At 38.6% G+C, this 22507-nt stretch overlaps 1 protein-coding gene across 3 annotated transcripts in view; it reads right to left on the bottom strand.

The window, feature by feature from the left end:
• The window catches only part of LOC146570198 (chemokine-like protein TAFA-5), a 46268-nt gene extending 27519 nt beyond the window's left edge, over window positions 1–18749 (bottom strand). For 2 of the 3 annotated variants that reach the window (XM_085283084.1, XM_085283085.1), the window contains exon 1: window positions 11406–11812. In XM_085283084.1, the coding sequence (XP_085139210.1) occupies window positions 11406–11499 (94 nt within the window). In that variant the 5' untranslated portion in view covers window positions 11500–11812. Of the gene's footprint in view, window positions 1–11405; window positions 11813–18141 lie in introns of those variants that run through there. The other variant, XM_085283086.1, reaches the window with a different exon arrangement.
• Between the last annotated feature and the right edge of the window lie 3758 nt (window positions 18750–22507).

The following is a 22507-nucleotide window of genomic DNA, read 5'->3' as shown; positions in this document are numbered from 1 at the left end:
GGACCCTGATAAGGATAAGTGGAAGAGAATAGATGGATGGATTACAATCATCACATATACCCATTTTATCAAAAAGAAACACAAACATATTTAAGAAATCACAAGTACTAATTGTTTATTTAGTTACATGAAGTGCTTTCAAATGTCTGTTTCTGTTTCTGTTGTCTTTGATCATTCATATAGTTGTTATCAGTGTTGAGTAAGTTACTTTAAATTAGTAACTTAGTTACATTACTAGTTACTTCTATCAAAAGTAACTCAGTTACTTCAAGTTACTCGTTACTTTCAACGTAACTAGTTACTAGGGAAAGTAACTTTGGTTTTAGTCAGAATTCTCTTGTTAATGTGTTTCTTCCATAACTTTGCCAGTCTTCTAGCTTGCTTACTTGCCACAAGTGCACTGTGCCACCTACCAATAGAAAAACAAAGTGCATATTTCCACGAGAGAAATCCCACGCCTGGACCGTCATTGACTGCTGCCATGATTCTAGCCTACGTCACAGCGTCATGTGCGCTTTTTACATCCAACACAAAAACTGCAGTCGTGGTGCTTTCGATTGTAGTCAGAACTCAGAAATTCTGCCTTCCGAATAGGAAGATGTAGGCAACACCAGACTGCAGATGAGCTGCATACAGGGCTGGACTGGGACTATAATCGTTCCAGGCATTTTGACTAGAGACCGGCCCGCCATTATGGGAAAAATCATAAAGCCTTTGAATGAAAATAAACACTGTTGTGACAGTGATGTTCCCTGTTTTGATGGTATATATGTAACAATCTATCAATCGTTTGTTGTAAGATTCAGATAATTATTTTTTAAAAGTAAGACATTTTAAATGAGAATAAGAAAGAAAAGTATTTTTTTGTGCCCTCCTTTCCCTGTTAATGCCCTACTTGGCCCCCTGGCAAAAGCTTTGCTAGACCCGCCCCTGCACAATTACCAGCTGTCAGCTACGTAAAAAAAGATCCTGGTGTTATTTGTCTCTCAGAAACAGTTCATAACTTCCCTTCAACTCATTCATGTCAGCTAAAAGATAAACCTGTTTATAATATAAACCAGATAAACCACTCAGACCAGCGGCCGCCTCGGGTCTCTCCTCCTGCCTCTCCTTTCCCTCATCCACCTGCCATTCTCCACCACTTGCTAATGTTACTGAATCTGTGGAAGCTCCGCGATAGCCACCACACGAAGTAACGAATAACGAGCCTATCTAAATCCCAGTAACGACTAACGCGTTCCTGATTTTTGCATAATAACTAGTTACCGTGCTCGTTACCACAATAATAACGTAGTTACTGTAACGCGTTACTTAATAACGCGTTAGTCCCTACTAGAGATGGACCGATCCGATATTACGTATCGGTATCGGTCCGATACTGACCTAAATTACTGGATCGGATATCGGAGAAAAATAAAAAATGTAATCCGATCCATTAAATATCACGAAAGCACCTCACAAAACTTGCAACACGCCGTAACTCACCTCAGAACGTATGCATCACGTGATAGAGCGGCTGTGGCATGCAGGACCTGTCGGTGGTCTGGATAGCATGTGGAGCTTCGCTAGCAACCTGGCATTTCATCTCCGACAAAGTTATCCCCGAGAGAAGTAAAGCAAGTGTGTAAGTCCATCTCTGAATGTTTGTAAAGCATTCCCACGTTAAGCTTAACAAGCGACTGCCTCTCGCTCTCCGGCTGCTACTTCAATCGTGAAACTGCTTAAATCAGCTGATCGGCTTTTCTGTCGCGAGTCTGTCTCTCGTTTGTTTTTGGTCCACTTTGCACCAGAAAGAGGAAACCAGCGGCTGAACAACAGCAGCACGTTTAAGCTTGATAAGCTGTTGTTAGAATTTATTTAATATTACTTTCTACACCAGGATCTTTTTCTACGTAGCTGACGGCTGGTAACTGTGCAGGGGCGGATCTAGCAAAGTTTAGCCAGGGGGGCCGATAGGGCATTAACAGGGAAAAGGGGGCACAAAGACATACTTTTCTTTCTTATTCTCATTTAAAATGTCTAGCTTTTAATAAATAATTATCTGACACCCAAAGTTTTAATTTGATGTAAAATGAATAGAAGTCAATTACTGTACATAGTGACTATTAAGTCTAATATATATACCCTAGTAAGCTATAGTACTTTTTACTTTGGGAAGGTACCATCTGTGCAGTCTGCAATTTTGTTGAAGAAAGATGTTGAATCTATTTAATATTTCTTGAAAAATAATTGATTTCTGTGCATTTTTTTTTCACACTGCATCAAATTAAGGTTGATTACGTCGATTAAGCATCATGAGGTGGCGCGTGAGGGGTGGTTCCCTATTTTTTATTTATTTAATTTTGTTGTTGCTGGGAGTTGGAACCCTATTAGTTAGGTTGCTTAATATTTACGCTAAGTACTCTTTAAAATACCAGAATAGGGAGGATGGTGTAGGTCTAAGTTTATTAGATTGATCAGTATTGCTGAACTATGAAATATTTTTTTTGTATACAGGTATAACAGAATAGCTTTAGTGTAGTTGTTGTTTTAAACTTGAGTATGAACTTGCAGACTTGCAAAATGCAGCAAGATATTTTAAAAAACAGTTTTGTTGATTAAAAAACACTATATCGGATTCATATCGGTATCGGCAGATATCCAAATTTATGATATCGGTATCGGTATCGGACATAAAAAAGTGGTATCGTGCCATCTCTAGTCCCTACACTGGTTGTTATGGAGATAATATTCAGTTGCACATGTCATTTTGTATATTTAAATTTACATGATCTGTCCTTTAGATCTGATTAACTTGATGGCAGCCAATTATCATGCATTAAATATGCAAAAAACAAAAAGGGCTTTTTTTGTGTGTGTACCTAATAATTTCCTCTGAATGGTGACTGAGAATCTTAGATCCATCACATCTCAGCCACCTGGAATTAGTGTTCCTTCTGATCAGATGTTCAGTTGTTATAAACATGTTGGTTGTTTTGTACCATCCAGTTTCTATCATCTGCTGAAGAGTGTCCATTTTACAGCTTTCACAGTTCAGTTGTTATAAATGACTATTCCTTTGCCCCACCAAATCCCTGGATCACCTAAAAATGACCCCACATGCCCCTGCAAGCCTTCTCACAAGGCTTCTTTACACTGGCCTTCTATAAATTTTAGGGATCAGTTTAAGATTTTGGTGATCACTTTTCTGTAAGCGGTCTATGCAGTTTTAATACTATTTTTCATTGAGTTTAAATAATTCGAGAACAGCTTCACAGCCTCTCTCAGAGGCCACTCTGTCCTTCAGCTGCTTTTGTATTCATTCTGTCATTCTGTGGTTGGGGCTGTTTGAAATACTGGCTGCTGGGGTGAAAAGCCTGTCAGACTGAAACATGGCAGAGTGTCAGAAGTGCTTGGGAGCTCAGAGGTTCTGAAGCAGCATGCAGTGTTTGCTGTCAGCAACGCCTCGATGAAACATGAATAAAGGCGCAGTGCTGTTGTTTCTATCAGCTCGGAGTCATTGCTGCTGTCCGTCACAGAAGTAATCACTCAGGAGGATTAATGTCTTTGTGACAAGGCATACTTTCTCCTCTTCAAAACACACAGGATCCTTTAAGTGCAGGAAAATGGCATTATCGAAACAATAGATGAAAACATCAAATGAGCAACAAAAAGTGTCAGTATGCAAACAAATTACCCCCCTAGTGTAGAGAAGGCTTGCTGTATTACTTCAACTTTGTTAGATAAAAAAAACTACAACATGCTTTCTCCTAAAGTCTTTTAATGGCAGGAGCTCACCCCTCAGTTTACATATAAGTCACAAGTCCACTTGTTTCTGTTTTTTTTTTGTTTGGTTTTTTTATTCCAAATGTATGGTTCATTACCAGAGTGCAAACTCAGAGTGTCACACTCAAGAGTGAGTCACCACATACAATAATATTGACATTAAGAGTGAAGCTGAGGGCTTGCACTTAAAACACAACAGTATATACTAATAAAACAGGAAATTCGAGAAAAAAAAAACCCCACACCGTGTGTCTCTAATACAAGCCTGTCTTTAAATGGAGTTGTGACTTTCTGTACATGAGGTTCATACGGGGCTGGTTATTATTTGAGGACAGACACTAATTAAAAGATGCAATGCTAAAACTGAGCTCTGTGCTGATGAAACACATACAAAGAAAACAGTTTCATAAAAGTGAGTCTAACAGTAACATGATCTTTCCTAACACTAACACTGCACACAACTTTGTGCTGAGACTACACTTTTGATGAAGTTCAGGTGTGCACACAGGTGTACACACAGGTGTTCACACAGGTGTGCACACAGGTGCTCACACACACACACTAAATTGGGCTGCTGTTGCCTCTAAAAATATCTTGCATTATTAGTACTCTGTGCTGCTCAGTAACATTGTCATTGTTATTTATGCTGGTCGTTGCCGTGGTTTCTCTGCTGTTTTTTCCCCTCAACAGGTGTTGAGAAAAAAAAAAGTTTCTCTGTGTTTTTCCTCTTCTCCTCTATTTTTCTCTCACTGTCTTTCTCTTAACTTTCTCCCCCAACTTCACTTTCTTTCATTTATTTCCTTTTCTGTTTCCTGGGTTGTAATAATCCAAAACAAAAACTCCTAATAAAGTTCTAATAAAATATGACCATCAAGTGGACCATTATAGTCAATGCCACTATGCTCCACTTGTGAAAGTAAATCTGTTTGGCGTTTTTTGGCCTTCAGACAACAATTCTGATTGCTACACTGGTGGACAGGCCAGGGGGGGGGGAAATGAAGTTCATAATTACATATGACAGCCTGCATTAATAGCACTCCAGCTATCTCTCTGGTGTGACCTCCCGCTTCTGTTAACCTCAAGGCAGCATGGAAACTGATCACTGCCCGAGAGTTACCATGATAGTAGTTATGACACTTCTCCCTCTTTCTCCTCTCTGTATAAAATCAGGTCTGTAAGATTTGTCAAATCACTGATTTACTTTCCGGTTCCAAAAGGCCAAAGTTAATCTTGGGGAGATGACATTTCTCCATCGCTTTGTTTGCTCTCATACCAACAAATGACACTAATACAGTTAGAAAGTAAGAAAAACTGCTGTCTGTCCGGACTTTCTTTCTGACCTCAGGAATTTTTTCCATCAACCTAATTCATTATGTTTTCTTGGTCTCAGGGATTTCTCTGGTTTTTGAATTTGATATTTTAATTTTGATATTATTCCAGTCATGTTAAACTTCAGGTCTGATTTTTAAAAAATCCTGCTCATTTAATTATCATTGCAATCATTAGTTTTAGTTGAATTTTGATTGTGAATTGTGATTTTGAATTTAAGTTCCTGTTTGTTAATTTCTCCACTGGAAAAACTCTGTTCAAGTTTTACTTTAAAAGTGGACAAGAAAAATAACCTTTTTGTCAAGACATTTCACTGTAAGAGGCACAGTTGTAGCTGAACTTAACAGGACTAAAGCTGACATTCAGCATCATCCTTTGTTTTACAGCAGTACACTTTCTGTGCAGACTACCTGCCAGTGGGTCCTTCCTCTGATCTCTGCTGTTTCTCTCTGCAGTGAAACACTTGTATGATTTTTACTCCACTGTTTGGCCAAACGAATCGCTTTAAACTCGGCTGTAGCAGAAAAGCTCAGATTACAGGAAAATAATAACAGTTACAGGACATTGTTTTTTCCACTTGTATTGCTGTTTCCTTACCAGTGGGAGCTGACACACAATCTATTCATGGAGATGACAAAAGATAAACTGACACCCAGTGGATATGACCTTTTATTATCTATTGTCTTTTTTTTCAATTTCCCTGCAAATTGAATTGTTTACCGTAAGAGGGAAGAAAGAAGAATAATGATGAGGGTGAAACTGATTTTGACGTGATAAAGCAGCTGTCTGCTGGCCCTCTGATGACAGTTAATGAGTCTATTATTGTGCACCAGGAAACAAATTCAGAATCCCGCAACGGGTGAGATGGAAGTCTCTAAAGCAGCTTGTTCTCAGACGGCAAACTAGCAAACTATCAAAGAAGTCAGAGGTTGTGTTTAACATGACGTAGAGCAACTTTTGGAGAGGAAGTATTAAAACAAATCTACAGAGACACCAAACTGTTAACTATTTGTTTGTTTGTTTTTTACTTCTTTTTCCTGCCTCCTGTCTTTCTTTGTCTTTTCTTTCCCCTTTCTTCAGTGTAATGCGTGGTTAGCATTACTGTGGAAATTTACAATTACTTTCATTGTGGGTATTTTGTATGTTTTTTTTTATTTCCTGGATTTATGATTGCTTTCACTGCCCATATTAGTTTCACCAGTTTTCTATCACTCAATGACCTCTCTGTGTATTTATTGTGGCCTTTACTGTAGATTGTATGTTTGATGCTTGATATTTGCCACTGTGGCATCAAATATCCATTAAGCTAATCCATCCACACAAGCTAATAAAGATTTCTAGCAAAATGCATTCATAAACTGTGCAGAACAATGCACAGACACAGAAATCTGCTTATGTGTTCAAGGTAACAGAAGGAATGTCTGTTATTATTGTTATTATTTCCAATTTTAATTAATGACACATTTAATTGATACCTTTGTTGCATCTATTAGGTAGACCATGTAAGTATATTATTAAAGTGCAATGTTAAATATCAGGGAAAACTTTGATTTATAAATATGAAATGTAAAAAGATAAAATGAAATGCATAACTGAAATAATTACATAATTGAAATACAAAAAATATTACTACAATATTATTATATAATATTATTATTATATAATATTCAGCAATATATTATTATTAAAAATTATTATTTGCTTTTTTTAAATATAGAAGCCCATGGATAGTGACAGCGTCTGCTGTAACAACAATCACAGAAAGCATGTTAGCATATGCTGCACACATGTGACATACAACCAGCCAGCTGCAGAGAAGCTACATGACCTGCGAGAACATGACAGAGTGTTGCATGTGCAAAAGAGTGATGTACCACATAGCGTTGGCATCGTGAACATTGGTATTTCAGAAATAAACCTCTCGTTTTGATTGAGTGATGAGACTTTAACCACCCACCCTTCAAAAGAAGCTGCCATCGTCAGTCACATTCAGTGTTGCTTCCAAATAGGATTTTTTTTTTAAGGTTTTGAATTGTATATTACCCTTTCTTAAACCCTGGAGTCCGACTCCTCTATTTTGCACAGGAACATATAGTTTAACTTTTTTAAAACGAATGTTTTCAGTTGAGCTCGTGTTTCTGCTGAAGACACTTTTATTTTGGAAATCAAAGCTTGTCAGTGTTTTGTGCACACACGGCAACAGATCCTATCTTGTCTAGCTGAGCCAAGGGGGTTTTGGCTTTTTTTTGTCACACTTCCATGCTTACCGCTGAATCACTCGCTGATGTGCCTCCTCCAGACCCATTTATTCAAATCCAATTACACTCTCTGGAGCTTTTCGCTTTCTTAATTTTTGTTGTGTGTTTTTTTTCCTCAGCTGATGATTCCCTCTTTCATTCAGTTGCTGTGTTCATAATTCCCATGAATATATGCTCAACTTAATGGAGCATTGAAAATTAATTTGGGCTCTGAAGGTTCCTTAGTTAAGCTTTCAACACCGCAGGCACAACAGCGTGTCTGCTGCATAACAGGTTTGTTTCCAGGATCTAAACGAGCTTTATGAGCAGGCAGATAAAAGGAAGGAAACACAAAGTAAACAGACAGCATAAGGAAATTAAACTTGATCTGCGGTTTGTCTTCATTAAAGTGTTTCACACTGTGATGATCAATGAAAAAGAGACAACCAAAACAACGTTCTACAACTGATCTTTTATACTGTGCTTTTTTTACCTTGTGTTTTGATGTCATGTAAACTGGCAGACCGTTTTACAAAAACGACTCTGCAGAATCATTGCAAACGTGCAGCTGCTCACTTGACTCTGTTTGAGCTATGACTGATGAATTTCAATGAGCAGCTGCTGGACTTTATGATTTTCCTCTCTTTGCAGCAGCACTGATTATCTGAAACATCTGCATATGATGAAGAAACTCGGAAGCAGCTGCTGAATAAAAACAAAAAAGCAAGTTTCTCCTTCACGGAGAGCAGAGGGGATTTTATTGTTTTCCTGTCATACATCAGAGACTGAGGAGAACTTTAAATGTGCCAGTGTTATGTTGCATCTGGCTGCCTCAGAAATGCATATTCTACCTGAAATAAAAACAGTAACATCTATGAAACATGACTAATTCCAGGTATCACCCACAGTGTGAAAGAAGTCTGGTATCAGATCAGAAATGTCAAAAATCACTTTCACAAAGAGCCAGAGTGGAATTGTCACATCAAGGACAGTTTCTTTTCGAGGCTTGTACTATGAATCGAGCTCAACATACCGAGGCCAGCTTTCTGTTACGTGAACAGCAGCGATCACATGACTCTGGCTCAACTTGGGTTTCCTTTGTGCATTCACATTAAAGAGGTGGTGTTGTAGTATCTGACCAACCACAATTATTGATAAGTGTACTGGCAACAAAGTGGCTGATTTTTCAACACAAAATAAAACTAGATGAAACGCACAATAACTGAAAACAACACAACAGTGTGTGAGAGAAGAAAAGCACTGTAGTATTAAATGTGTGTGCTTTAAGCACATGGATCAGTAAAACTGGAAATGAGATGCTATAGTAAAATGGCCTGTATTTAGTATAGTATAGTAATACACATTAGCCTATTTTAAGTCATAAAGGAAAACTAGCAAAAATGCTGACTTCTGTGAGTTACTACTCACAGCTTTGTCATTTATATACAAAGAATTATAATGGATTATAAACAAGTAGTTCATTCTCTTCCACCTTTCCTTTTCATGGTCGTGGAGAGGAGTGGAGTTGGGGGGGGGGGCTATCCCAGCTGTCTTAGGGCGAGAGGCAGGGTACACCCTGGACAGGTCACCAGTCTGTCGCAGGGCAGTAGAACCATAAGACTGTTTTAAATGAATAAAGTTGCATATAGAAATATATATTCAATACATCACACAGAATGGGAAATAGACTTTTGACTCTATTAAAAAATGTAAACCTTCCAACTCTCACGGTTCTTCCAGGAATGGAGGTACAACTTTCTAGAGAACTGATCAGCTGATTTCTAATCTGAAACAAGTTTGCTGCAAGTTAAGGTTACCATGGCAATGGACCCCTGTAAAAAGAAATACTGAAAACTTAGAGATGGACGATCCGATATTACGTATCGGTATCGGTCTGATACTGACCTAAATTACTGGATCGGAGAAATAAAAAATGTAATCCGATCCATTAAATATCAAAAAAGCACCTCACAAAACTTGTGACACGGCATAACTCTGCTCATAACCGTAGCACGTCGGAGCAGTATGCCTCACGTGATAGAGCGGCTTTCATCTGAGGAAGTTATCCCAGAGAGAAGTAAAGCAAGTGTGTAAGTTCATCTCTGAATGTTTGTAAAGCATTCCCACGTTAAGCTTAACAACCGATATATGGAGCGACTGCCTCTCTCTCCCTCCCCTTCCTGCTGCTACTTCAATCGGGAAACTGCTTAATGATCAGCTGATCAGCTTTTCTGTTGCGAGTCCGTCTCTCTTCTTTGTTTTTGGCCCATTTTGCACCAGAAAGAGGAAACCAGCTGCTGAACAACAGCAGCACGTTTAAGCTTGATAAGCTGTTGTTAGAATTTAATGCCGATAGGGCATTAACAGGGAAAAGGGGGCACAAAGACATACTTTTCTTTCTTATTCTCATTTAAAATGTCTAGCTTTTAATAAATAATTATCTGAATCTTACACCCAAAGTTTTAATCTGATGTAAAATGTATAGAAGTCCATTACTCTATATAGTAACTGTTAAGTCTAATATACCCTACACACAAGGCTGGACTGGGACAAAAAATCGGCCCAGGCATTTTGACTAGAGACCGGCCCACCAGGATAAAGATTTAAAATGTGACGTCATTCAGGGGTAAAACCGCAAAAGATTCTGGGAACTTGTGGCAAGAGGTACTAGCGCACGCAGGCTTTCAATTGAACTCAGTTACACAGCAATAAAAAGAAACCCAAAAAAATGGCAAGAAGCTGTTGTATTATTAACTGCAATAGCCGGTCGCATGACAGCCACGGGAAGCCGACGGGCAAAGAGATCGTTTTTTTTATCAGATTACGTCGTTGAAGAGAAATTTTTTAAGCCATGTTTCCGAAGTAAGAGCCGACGGATGGTCTGGATATACCAAATTCTGAGACGTTTAATAATAATAATAAACGTCTCAGAACACTCCAGCTCACATGTTCGTCTGCTCCAAGCATTCCCACAAAGGTTAGAGTTTTGTAGTAGTTAATACGTCATTTTCATAACATAATTAGTGACATAGGTTACAAGCAAGTCTGGCGCTGAACAGAAATTGTCGCGCTATGCTCCTTTGTTTATTGTGCATAAATAGTGAATTGTCCTGACACAATATTGCGTTTCGCTTCTGTTATTACCATGGTACATTGACAAAAACATATACTTTTATTCACAGGGTAAAACAGTTGTTTTGTATCACAAATTGTCCAGTACGATTACAACATACAATATTATTGTCACTGCTACATTTCTGTAATGCTACCAGAAATTATTTCCACTACTAATTAATTACCGTTGAGCTCAAAGGTTATATTAATAAACGGTTAACGAATGTGTATTTATGACGACGATTTGTGAGACTGGTAAACTTAACCTTTGTTCGTACAATGGTCTTTCGTTCTACACGGTGCATTTTAAGGTCCTGTACCCATCCGTCGGTAAACTGTACCTGGGCTTGTTGCAGTGACCTGAAGTTACTAAACTTCATGAGTGTATGTGTTGTGATGATTTCTGATATGAGGTTCAGTTCTACAGTGGTGATCGCAGGGTGTGCACAGGTCAAGTGCCACTATGACCCTCCAGAAAATAACGAGGACAGGGGATGATCGTTCAGCTCTTTAATGGCAGATTTAGCGTGGGTGTGGGTATGTGTGTGTGTGTGGTTCTACAAACAGAATGGAAAATAGAATACAAATTACAATCAAATTATAGACAACAATAATCACCATATAACATATTACAGCCACATACTTGTCTTATAGGCCCTAATACTAAGCTGGCGGCTTTTACTTATAGTCTGAACCATATTTGACAACAAAGAAAATAAACATCTTCCCATCACTTAACTCTTGTGCCCCACTCACTTATGATGCCAACTAAAGAAGGCAAATACACATAACAAATCACCAACTTAAACTGAACTCAGTTTGGCCTAGGCGAACTTAGCTTAGCTTAGCCTGCTTAGCTTAGCGATAACTTAGCTGATAGAAAATGTACAAACAGAGGACGTCCAGAGCAAGAAAACATACAGGCTATCCTTCTTACACAAGAAATATCCTGTAACTCACCAATCTTATGGACGCACACTCTCATTGAACCCACATAAACTGCTCTCGAGCATAACTTGTGATTCACACTGCCTTCATGAACACCATTTTCCATCCCAGTCAAACATTACTCACAAAACGGCCGCGCCCTCTAGTGGCGAGGCAGAAAACTGCATCACAGTCCTGCCTTCAGAACAGTATGCACTCACTCCAAGAACCGTATAATTATAAATATGAGCGTGGTGAAAGTTGGGCAGCACGCTGACGTCTTTTGTCCACTCTGTGTGCTCGTAAGGGTCTGACCCTTTCACTTATTTGATTTTTCCTCGTATCTTTTCTTTGTCTTTTCGTCGAGTCTGTCTTTGTACGGACCGGCATTGTTTTCCTTTTGTTTTGTACATTCCTTTTTTGTGCGCCAAAGAAAAAACAAGAAGGTATTGGAACCGGAGAATGAACGTTTTGCGGTGCTGCAAACGCTTGCATTTGATGCGGTACTTGGATTGTTTTGCCACGAGTTCCCGGCATGCAATGCGCGAAAATCACGTGATTGCTAAACAAGGGGGAGGGTGCATCCGGCCTCCTCTGCTGTAATTGGTCCAGCCCAGAGTCAATCATGACCAATTGGCCAATCCAACACCTTTCATACCTTTTATACCCTTCCTAAAAAAAAAAAAAAAAAAATCCATCGGCCCATAAAAACAAAAAATTGCCAGCGGCCCACCGGGCAAATGCCCGGTATGCCCGATGGCCAGTCCAGCTATGCAAGTTAGTACTTTTTCCTTTGGGAAAGTACCATCGGTAAATTCTGCAATTCTGTTGAAGAAAGATGTTGAATCTATTTAATTATTCTTGAAAAATAATTTATTTCTCTGCATTTTTTTTCACCCTGCATCAAATTAAAGTTGATTACATAGATTAAGCATCATGAGGTGGAGGGTGGGGGGTGGCTCCATATTTTTTATTTTTTTTTGCTGGGAGTTTGCAACCCTATTAGTTAGGTTGCTTAATATTTCTCTAAGTACTCTTTAAAATACCAGAATAGGGAGGATGGAGTGGGTTTAAGTTTATTAGATTGATCAGTGTTGCTCAACTATGAAATACTTTGGGTGCAGTGTGTTCTTTACATACAGGTATAACAGAATAGCTTTAGTGTTGTTGTTTATTTAAACTTGAGTATGAACTTATACAAAATGCAGCACGATATTAAAAAAACAGTTTTATTGATTAAAAAACACACTATATCGGATTCATATCGGTATCGGCAGATATCCAAATTTATGATATCGGTATCAGTATCGGACATAAAAAAGTGGTATCGTGCCATCTCTACTGAAAACCCAGGGTTAAGCTTGAACTTAACTTCATAAGGAAAAGTCCTGCTTCATAGTACAGTCATCAGGTCTGCCTAAATCCCTGAATCACACACAACTAAAAGAAAATCTTTAATCAAAACAAGCTAACTACCATGCAGCTAGTGCAAAATCATGAAAAGGACATTTTTCAGGCCTTTGCATTTTATTACATAAAATACATCCGGGTGTAAAAGCAATACAACAAATTGTTAAAATTTTACCCTCAACCTTTGAAATCTTATGTGGTTTTTACATACCACACAGACTAGACTTCTGGTGTGAAATTGGTTCCAAGAAAACATAAAAACCTTGGTAAACTTTTCCCCTTCTCAAAAATAAAGTCTCTTTGCATTTCTTTCCCCTCTTCAAGTTTTTGTCTTTACTGGTGTGTGAATTCAAAACAAAACCCAAATCTCTTACAGTCACAGGCCTCTCGTTACACTCAATAAAACAGTGCTCAGTTTCCCACCTCTCTTGGGAAATTTGCCGTTTAACAGTCATCCCACAAACCATAAGGTCTCCTCAGCACACACTCAGATGTACACTACAGTGTTAATTTCCTCAGTCACACCATAAAGACTGTGTGCTCAGCTATAACTGCTCAGCACACCAAACTGCACACAAATCATAACTGAGCTCTTCTTTATTAAGCTGGCTGTAACCTTTCAGTCTGTGTGCAAGAGAGCCTCAAGGTCCCAGCAGGCTACCGCATAACAAGAGAGAGGTGGGATTAGTGAATGTACAACACCTGTGCCGATCAGCCCTCCCTCAGACCGCTCCCTGAGCAAAAACCACAACCTGCCACTATAATCTGCCTTTATGATTAACTTTGTTTTTTGTTTTGTTTTGTTTTTGCTGTTTTTTGTAGCTTAGGGTTGGAGGCGAGTCTGTTTTAATCTGGCATGTCCGTGGGGTGGGCATCATTTTGCAGACAACAGTTAGCAACAATAGTTATCTCAACACACTTTGTGGTAGAAAAACAATATTAAACAGAGACAAGACTAAATTAACAATCTCCTATGAAGGCACTTGGTGATGGTGGTAAGAAAGAACTGCCTTGTAAGAGGAAGAGGACACCAGAGGATTGCATAGGGTAAACACAATAACAAACAGGACATAACACAAATTACAAGCAAGAGTAGATCAAATTTAATGGTGTGCAATAGTAGCACAAAAGGGGGAAGTGGTCAAGCCCAGTGCATTATGGGAAATCACCCAGTCTCTTGAGCCTACAATAATAACAACTTAAGCTGTGAACCTAATCCCAGCACTATCACCGCCAATGACAAAATATTCCAAAACAGTTCTCTGGAAGAGAAAGTCATAAAGGTAGAAAGAGTGTCTGCCTGGTTTCACAGGATAAGGGGCTTGAGCTCAAAGTGGGCATGAAATGCTTGTACTGTCCATAATTTAAAACATAAATGTATTACAGTTTTCACACTGTATGGTCTAAAAAGTGGGCTCAGTTTTGTTGTGTCCTGGCAATAGCAATTACAAAAACCAAGGAAAGACTGTTAGCTTTTACTCCATGCCTCAAAAGTGGCAAGTGGTTCTTCAACACTGGCTAGCTGGAAAAGTGACCTGATGGATGTTAAGACCTACAGTAGCTAAAGATGAGGCCCTGAGAAAAGTCATTAGACCTACCAAGACACTAACTAATGCTACCCTCACTGTACTTTTATTATCGTTGGAATCTTTTTCAGTTCACTCCACAAGTAAACAAAAAATAAGTTCACTTCAATAACTGCAGATTTTATGTGCAGTATTAACCAAAGATGAGAGAACTGAATATGTTCTCACTGTATTCTTGGCTGATGCAAATTGTTATAATATCAGTTCCAGTTTTTGATATTACAGCTGATGATGTCGTTGAGTGTTAATGCAGCTTAACAAAACACTGATTATAATACATCCAGATGTTTCTCTCTGTTTTTCTGCAGGTGAACATGATGCAGCATGACTGTTAGTATGTTAAAATATAAACTTTCTCCTGCAGATTTTCCTCTGCAGAAGCTGCTGATGAAGACTTTTGCAATCATATTTATGGAAAGCCTACAACAACATGGAGGCTGCACTAGGCTGTAGCAAAGACACTGTGCTGGCACAAACTGTATTAAAGATGCATTTTTTAGGCTACATCGACAAAATGTTTGCTCATCAGCTGACCTGTTCACTAGATCTGGCTCCTTGCAACTTTGTCCACTTTTCCAAAATTAAAATTGCTCAACTTACTGGACACGATCCAGCTTACACCATAGAGGCAAAAGACATTGTTTAATTTTTACTGGCCCTTTCTGATCACAACTTATTAACTCATTTTCACTTTTCATTGGAAACGTTTGAGCTTATTAATGTTACTGCTCTCTTGGTATCCCAAAGGAGGGGCATGTTCAACACTGCAGAACCCCCTGATGAGGTGCTTTTTGCAAACTAGTACTGACAACCACAGAAAAATCAGTGCTGCTAGAGATGGAAGCAGAACAGGTTGATTTTTTTTTTTTTTGTTCTCTTTAAAGTAAACGCTGTGGTGCTTTTCCACTTGGATCACTGAGCAATTTTATATCAGTGTTTTTAGTGAATGCAAAGTACGAGTGGGACTCCAACACTAAGCTGGAGCATTGTGTGTGTGGTGCTTCAGGGACAAGGCTTCGTAAAAATGCTCTGCACTTCCTTCTTTTCTTTACTATCCACCACAGAACAAACCTGAACACTGAAATTTTCACAGTGTTGGCGACATTTCAGCCAGATGAGTCCGGAAGGAAGTTACAAAAAGAATTTCTCTACTACTGCAGTGCTGCTTGTTTTGGCAAGAATCACTCAGCTAAAGATGTAAATAATGCAATGTTTCAAGAATGACAATTATATTTATTATGTTTTACTGGTGACTGGAGTTTGTAAGCAGTACAATTTATTTGTTAGTGCAAATAAAATTAAGACCATTGTCTGTCCTTTCTCTCCCTCTCTCCCTCTCTCCCTCTCTCCCTCTCTCCCTCTCTATCTATCTATCTATCTATCTATCTATCTATCTATCTATCTATCTATCTATCTATCTATCTATCTATCTATCTATCCATCTATCCATCTATCTATCTATCTATCTATCTTCTTACTATAATGATCATTATGTATGTTTGCATATATGTACACTATTTCTTCCTCAATGTGCAGGCCAATCTCCACAAAACTGTTCGTGAATATTGTCACACATACAGCAATTATTCAAATCTATTAAAAAAAATTTGAATAAAAGATTTATTATAATATTATATTTGTATAAATCATCCCCCTGCAAATGCAACGTTTTATTCTCTGTTTGTATTTTTTTCCACAGGTCACGTTCAACAGACATCGCCTGCACTTAATGTCACGATCACCAACATCTGTATCCGTGACAGAATTTTGTTCTTGTCGCCACTACATATGGAATAAAGACAGAGCGCTGTAATTTCGAGTAATAATAACTAAAGTAACTTAACCTTTTAACTCTTCAGAACTCTTCAATGTCTCTTTTTACACGAGACATTGTATGTTGAGTTCGGCTTTTGAACCAGCTGCTTAAAGTCCTCCTTTACTACTATGTAACTGCATTACTAATTTCCATGCACTATTTTGTTCTTCCTGTCATATTCAGCCTAACGAGAGAGTTTGATGGAGTAATTTATATACTTTTAGGTCACATACCATCAGCTGCTTGTATCATCTCTTCACATGCCGTCATAGCCTGGTTGTACTGTTTCCACCTTTGGCAGGAACAGTTTTCTCGCATATTTTACAAAGCTTTGTGCTTTGTTAGCAATTGCTGATGAAACTCCTGTTTTCCTGACTTTGTCTCCTGTCACGTGTATTATGCAAGTAAACACTTGGCATTGTTATAACATTGTAATATGACACTTTTATGTCACGTAAATACTTCATATTATCACAAATAATATCACGAATAATCTGATATGATATATGACATATACTGATATAGTGACTGCTAATAAGAGATAGATTCTTCCGACTATCTAGACTACAATATCTGAAGATCCGTTTAAAGTGAAAGATCTCAGAGGCTATAGGAGAATAGAAAAGGAACATTATCAAAGATGAAGAATTTGATAAGTAAAGAAAATAAGGGATCCACCAGCAATGACCCTGTTATAAGAAAGTTGCAGGGGTCTCAGAGGATGAGTAGCAGTATCTAAACCACTTCTTAGGTGGGGAAACAAGATCAAATGCTTAAAGTAAACTAAAAAAAATAGATGATGGTAATATGATGGTTAGAGGTTAAATGCAGTCACAGAGCAGATGAATCCAAGACGAAGTTAACAGGAGAAAGAATGACAGCACACAGTGAAACACGGTACAAGGTTACTGAGTCCTCCAGAGGAGCAAATTAACTCTACCCTCATTGTGTGAGTACCACCCCCCTCAGAAAAGATCAATAACTTCATTCTTTTCATTGCAAATAATAAAAAGCATCAGAAAAACATTTGTTTTCCCGATTGTTGTCTTTTAGAGTTGCAAAGAGACTTTTCTAGTTCCTGCTTGAATCTAATCAAATTTTGGTCAAGTTTTAATTTCTAATCATAATTGTAATAAAAGTGTAATGCCCCTGCATTGAGAGAGTGGAGCTTAGCACAAGCCTAAACCCTGTGTACCGGCGGGGTCACATTATGTCATATATTTTCTTAACACAACAGAGATCAGCATACAAATATCAAAACTACTTTTTAACAAGGATTAAAAATAGTCCAGAACATTAGTAAAATAAACACTTTGTATTATTGTGTCTGTTACTGATAAAACCTGCACATCAGTCTAGAAATAAAACACTGCAATAGTAGAGCGACCAGACCAACAAAATAAATGTCACAATTGCTAAGAATGAAGTTTAATAACTTGCCATGACATTCATTAGATTTCCTTGCACGGTCTGTGTACAGAACCGTACAGTCGCTCTGTGTGTGGCACGATGGATAGACAGGTAGAGTGTTTCATCTCTGAGATTGTTTCTGATTGCTTCGGTTTCCTACAGCGAAAAACATCGAAGCTCTGCTGGAGCTCAGACTGCTTCCTGAGCGCCTTATCCCGCCCGGACGTCCCGACCAGGGTCCGTTTCTACTGATGTTGATTCATTTGTTTTACATCTCTGGCCTTAATTTACCATATCATCATCATACCGTAACCATATCACTGCTGCACAAGCGCTGCACAGACGACTAAAACCGCGGGACTGCATGCACAAATGCACTTCCCTGTTAGTGTCTCCGGGTACTGAAACCACAGAGACAGAAACCTTTCAGTACATTTTTTCCCATATTGTATCTGACCTGTTGAAGCACTCTGGCTCCTAAGTTTGACCACAAACATACACAAGCACATATGTATGTAACTATGTAACCAGAAAACAGAAACACTACCTTCCCTCAGGATTTGGCTGTGGAGGAGCAATAGGAGCAGGAAGCAGACCGCGGCGGCAGTCAGAGCCCAGGCCGGCCGAAGGAACTGCATGAGGTGAAGAATGTGTGGGCAAAAAACTCCAAACTGTCCTCAGGTTAGTGCCTCCTCACGACGCCACATCCATCCACATTCGACCAAGAGGAGGACAGAGAGAGGAGACACCTCTCATCTTCGAGATGTGTATTCACAAACGGGCCTGAAGTGACAGATCTTCAGTGGAGGAGATCTGGGATCTGAGATCCACTACACGAGAAATCACAGGGTCCTCACAGAGCTCCCCGGCGGTTTCTGCGGGCAGCAGCAGCTTTTGATGTGGGAAGTCCTCCGCTGCAGAATCACAATCCAATAAGCTTCAAACTAGAAGTTTTCCAGCTTTAACCTGCAACTTACGGCTCGGTGTCCTTTGGATCCATTCACTAACTCGTCCACGTAAAATCCGCCAAAGATTAAACAACAGACACCGGGTCCAAACCGAAGCGCCTCGGGGGGCATACTTTACGCTTCTCCGCGGGGTTTGTGATCCTGGTCGGTGCCTCGGTGCTTGCCTGGCGATAAGTGATGAGCACGGAGAAGGATGAAGAGCAGGTAATGTGTGCAGGTCTGTGTACACCCCCCCCCCCCCCCCCCCCCAACCACACACACACACACACACACACACACACACACACACACACACACACACACACACACACACGCTCTCGCTCTCTCTCTCTCTCAGTCACATACGAGCTGACGTCACACCAGTTACCAGTTACAAAGACCACTATGGAGGAAAATAAAGCGTGCACAGTATTTAAGACAACCAGACTGAGTGAGGCTACTTCATGATGGACAGGAACGGAATCAGAGCGTCCCTGACCTCCGGGGAGGACTCTGACGTTTGTGTGGGGTGGGATTAAATTGAATTTATCGGTCAATAAATTCAGATTCATGAATAAAAAGTCTCATCACTTGTAAAAGATTATTTTAAATTACTGCTATTATTCCATTATTGGTATTTGGTATCTCAGTTTCCACAGGACGCAAACACAACCTGGAAACTGAAAGCGTCTTCTTAAGGCTTCAACTTGTTTTAATAATGTATTTTTTTTTATAATAAACAGAACATTTTTTTATTCATCATTTATTTTATTTTTTTTTATTTTCATTGAAATAAAAAAAAAATATCACGTGTTCAGAGAAATTAAGAGGAATCTCCATTTCAAGTAAAACTATTTGCAAACCTACTTTAGTTAACATTGGCATGTTGGTATTTTTTAAATTGCAGAACAAAAGTACGTTTACAGTATCGTCCTTATTTTGTTATATATACGACAGTAAACACATGAAAAATAGCAGAAATGTCAGAAATATGTTTTCGTGTATTTATTTATTCATTATACATTCATTTAGAGCAGGGGTGAGATGTTTTCCCAGGGGCCACATGAGCAACTGTGGACTGTCTGATAGGAAAGGCTTCTCGTGTGAATTGCTTTGGTAAACATTATAGTTGGAATGTTCTGCGAAGTTTCGGCGAGCCTTCAGGTCCACCGCTCAAATTAACGGTCCTCGGCAGAGTCTCCAGCCGGAGCTGTCGCCGCTCCGGAGATGTTTAGTAGTGTGCACCGGTAGCTGCCACAAGCTCGAGCTGTTACACTGCTGTGTTAAAAGTATGCAGTGTCACACAACTCGTGGTATTTTACAAGCCGTTTTTAGCAGCTGGTCAATGTATTTTTCATCTTATTTATTCCCTTTTTTTTTTTACAAGTGAATAACTTGTCACTGGCAACACTTCAAGCTCCTCCCCGCCGATCTGCTCCAGTAAAGAGGAATCATGCTCCTAACTCTGAATCACTGTCCATACCACTGCTGCTAATTATTAATCACCTCACAAATATTAGCATCCATCAGCAATCAGTATACAAGAAAAATACTTTTAAACAGATTTAAAAGGTAATCAGTTAAATATAAATACAAAAGTAGCATATATAGGGTTAAGTACACTGTATAAAAATCGTGATATAAAAGTATTTTACTGTGTATTTTACAGTTTTGTACTGGTCTTCTAGAATATCATTAAATTCACATAAATAGACTGTGATTTTACATTTCAAATGTAAATTAACGTAAAATCACTGTTTTAGCCTGTTTTAGCCTGCTGTGTTAGGATGGACAGCTACAAATAACAAGTATAGCCTAAAAGAAGACAAAAAATAGCTTAAAAAGATACATAAAATCTTTTTTATAATTGAATTTTTCAACTAACTCGATGCATCGTTGCACCCCTGATCATGTTGTGTCATATGAACTAATAATGTCGCTACTATAATGTCGCTACTGATCAATTACATTTTAAAACTTGCTAAAAAGGTCCAAGGAAGTTCCTTTTTCTCTTTTTAAGGAGAGGTCAGTACCACATCATGGTTTTATTAAGTGATTAGTTTCAGTTAAATGACAGGAAACAGAAAAAAACAAACAGCAAATTATTAAAACAAACATCTGTAATGAACACATATACATATACCTATATAGACAACACAAGAACGCTACACTGCAAACCTATTACAGTAAATAATTAGTGAAAGCTATAATGGGAAACAGTGCAGACAACCAAATTTCATTGATTTAGCTGAGCTCATGAATCACAAAAGTGTCTTCATAACTGGGGAGAAAAGAAGAAAAACAAACAAATATGAATGTTTGTGAATGAATGATTCTATTCCACTGAGTAAAGCCTGAAGTTATCTTGGGGGAGATATTTTATCAAATAATTTTTCTTATATTAAGCAGCAATATTTTTTTTTTCCAAACTTCCAAACTGATAAATATCACGCAGCAACGTTTCTCCTTTGTGTTCAGTATTTAGAGATGAATGAGGACTAATAAAACTGTTGGTTGATGATGGAAACATTTGAAGACAGTAACAGCAGTGCATCAGTTTTTCAACCTCTCTGAATGAATCCATCCAGCTGATTGATTGCTCAGCTTCAGAGGCTCCAGGTTGCTTTCAAAGACTCTTATCAAAGCTCTCAGCGTCCTGTCAGACAAACTCCATCAGAGCTGCCCTACTGCTCTGATGGAGATCCGTCTTCATCAGGTCACGCTCTCTGGATTTCTGCCGGCAGTGATTATTGCTGATGTTTTCCTGCCATCGGTTAGCTTTCCACAGAACTGTCAGTCAGAGGTGTTGTATGAGATGAATCTACAGAGAGAGAGACATCAACAAGAATGCTGCCAGGACCTATCTGGTGTGTGTAACAGCACAGGAAATGAAAAGTGTCTGACAGAAAAGGAACTGAGGAGATGAGGTCAATCAAATCAACCAGAGGTCTAAATTCAACCTGTGCGCAAAGGTTCTGTCTACTCACCAGAGAACCTAGATGCTGCAGAATTAAGTTTTCATTTGTATGAAGGAAACAAATCTGGCATGGATTTTTCCAAAAAGACCATTTTTTCACTGTCATCTCAGATTCATATTCAGAAAATAAGTCATTACTGCAGCTGTGTAGAGAACTGACTGATCCTGAAAGTATGTATCAATGCAACACATTATCACACATGGACAAGACACAGCACTACACTGTAATCCCAAAAGTTATTTGCATTCAAATGGTTTAGCTATAATCACTGATGGTAATTAATTTTCTTTGTAAAACTAAAATCATATAACTGTGTCAGACAGAACTCATTGGTGGAAGCTTTTTGCACTTAACCTATATTGTTTTGCATGTGATGCACTAAAATGAATACATTTAACATGGTCCTTTCTATTTTAAGTTTATTCTAATAAATAGTTTAAGTTCAATTTTTTTATAAGAGAATAAGTTTTAAACTCAACACTCAAATAATAAAAGTAAATTTGATGTTTACTGATCATGTTTAGTTGAAAGCACTTTCACTATTTTTAAGTTTTTGTTGCCCCTCCCATATTTTTCCCGGCACTGGAACCGAAGAGACGTCTGGACTTGTTTGTCAGGAAAAATTAAGACAAGTCGTTTTTGGTGGTTTTGCCTGGGATTGGACATGTTTGTTTCAGTCTACAGTCGATAGGGAGTACTTTTCCTCAAACCTCCACGCACACTGGTGAGTTAAATCTTTTTATTTCAACTTTAAGCAAAAATAGTTGCATGTTACATTACGCAAATGTGCACGCTAATTCAATCTACAGTGAACCCTCCGGGGGTTACGTCCCAAAAACAACCCGCAATAAGTGAAATCCGCAAAGTAGTGAAAAGTATTTATTATAAATGTTTTAAGGCTGTAACCCTCACAGCCTTAACCCCTGCTCATGCGTAATGGTTCTAGCATCTTCCTCGTCCATCCAAACCGCGCGGTTCCATTGTGTGA

Source organism: Mchenga conophoros, linkage group LG7 (assembly GCF_057382185.1).
Source record: "Mchenga conophoros isolate Kocher_MC1m ecotype Shallow Benthic linkage group LG7, M_conophoros_male_GT1.1, whole genome shotgun sequence".
Taxonomy (NCBI): domain Eukaryota; kingdom Metazoa; phylum Chordata; class Actinopteri; order Cichliformes; family Cichlidae; genus Mchenga; species Mchenga conophoros.
This window is presented reverse-complemented; position numbering and strand designations above follow the sequence as displayed.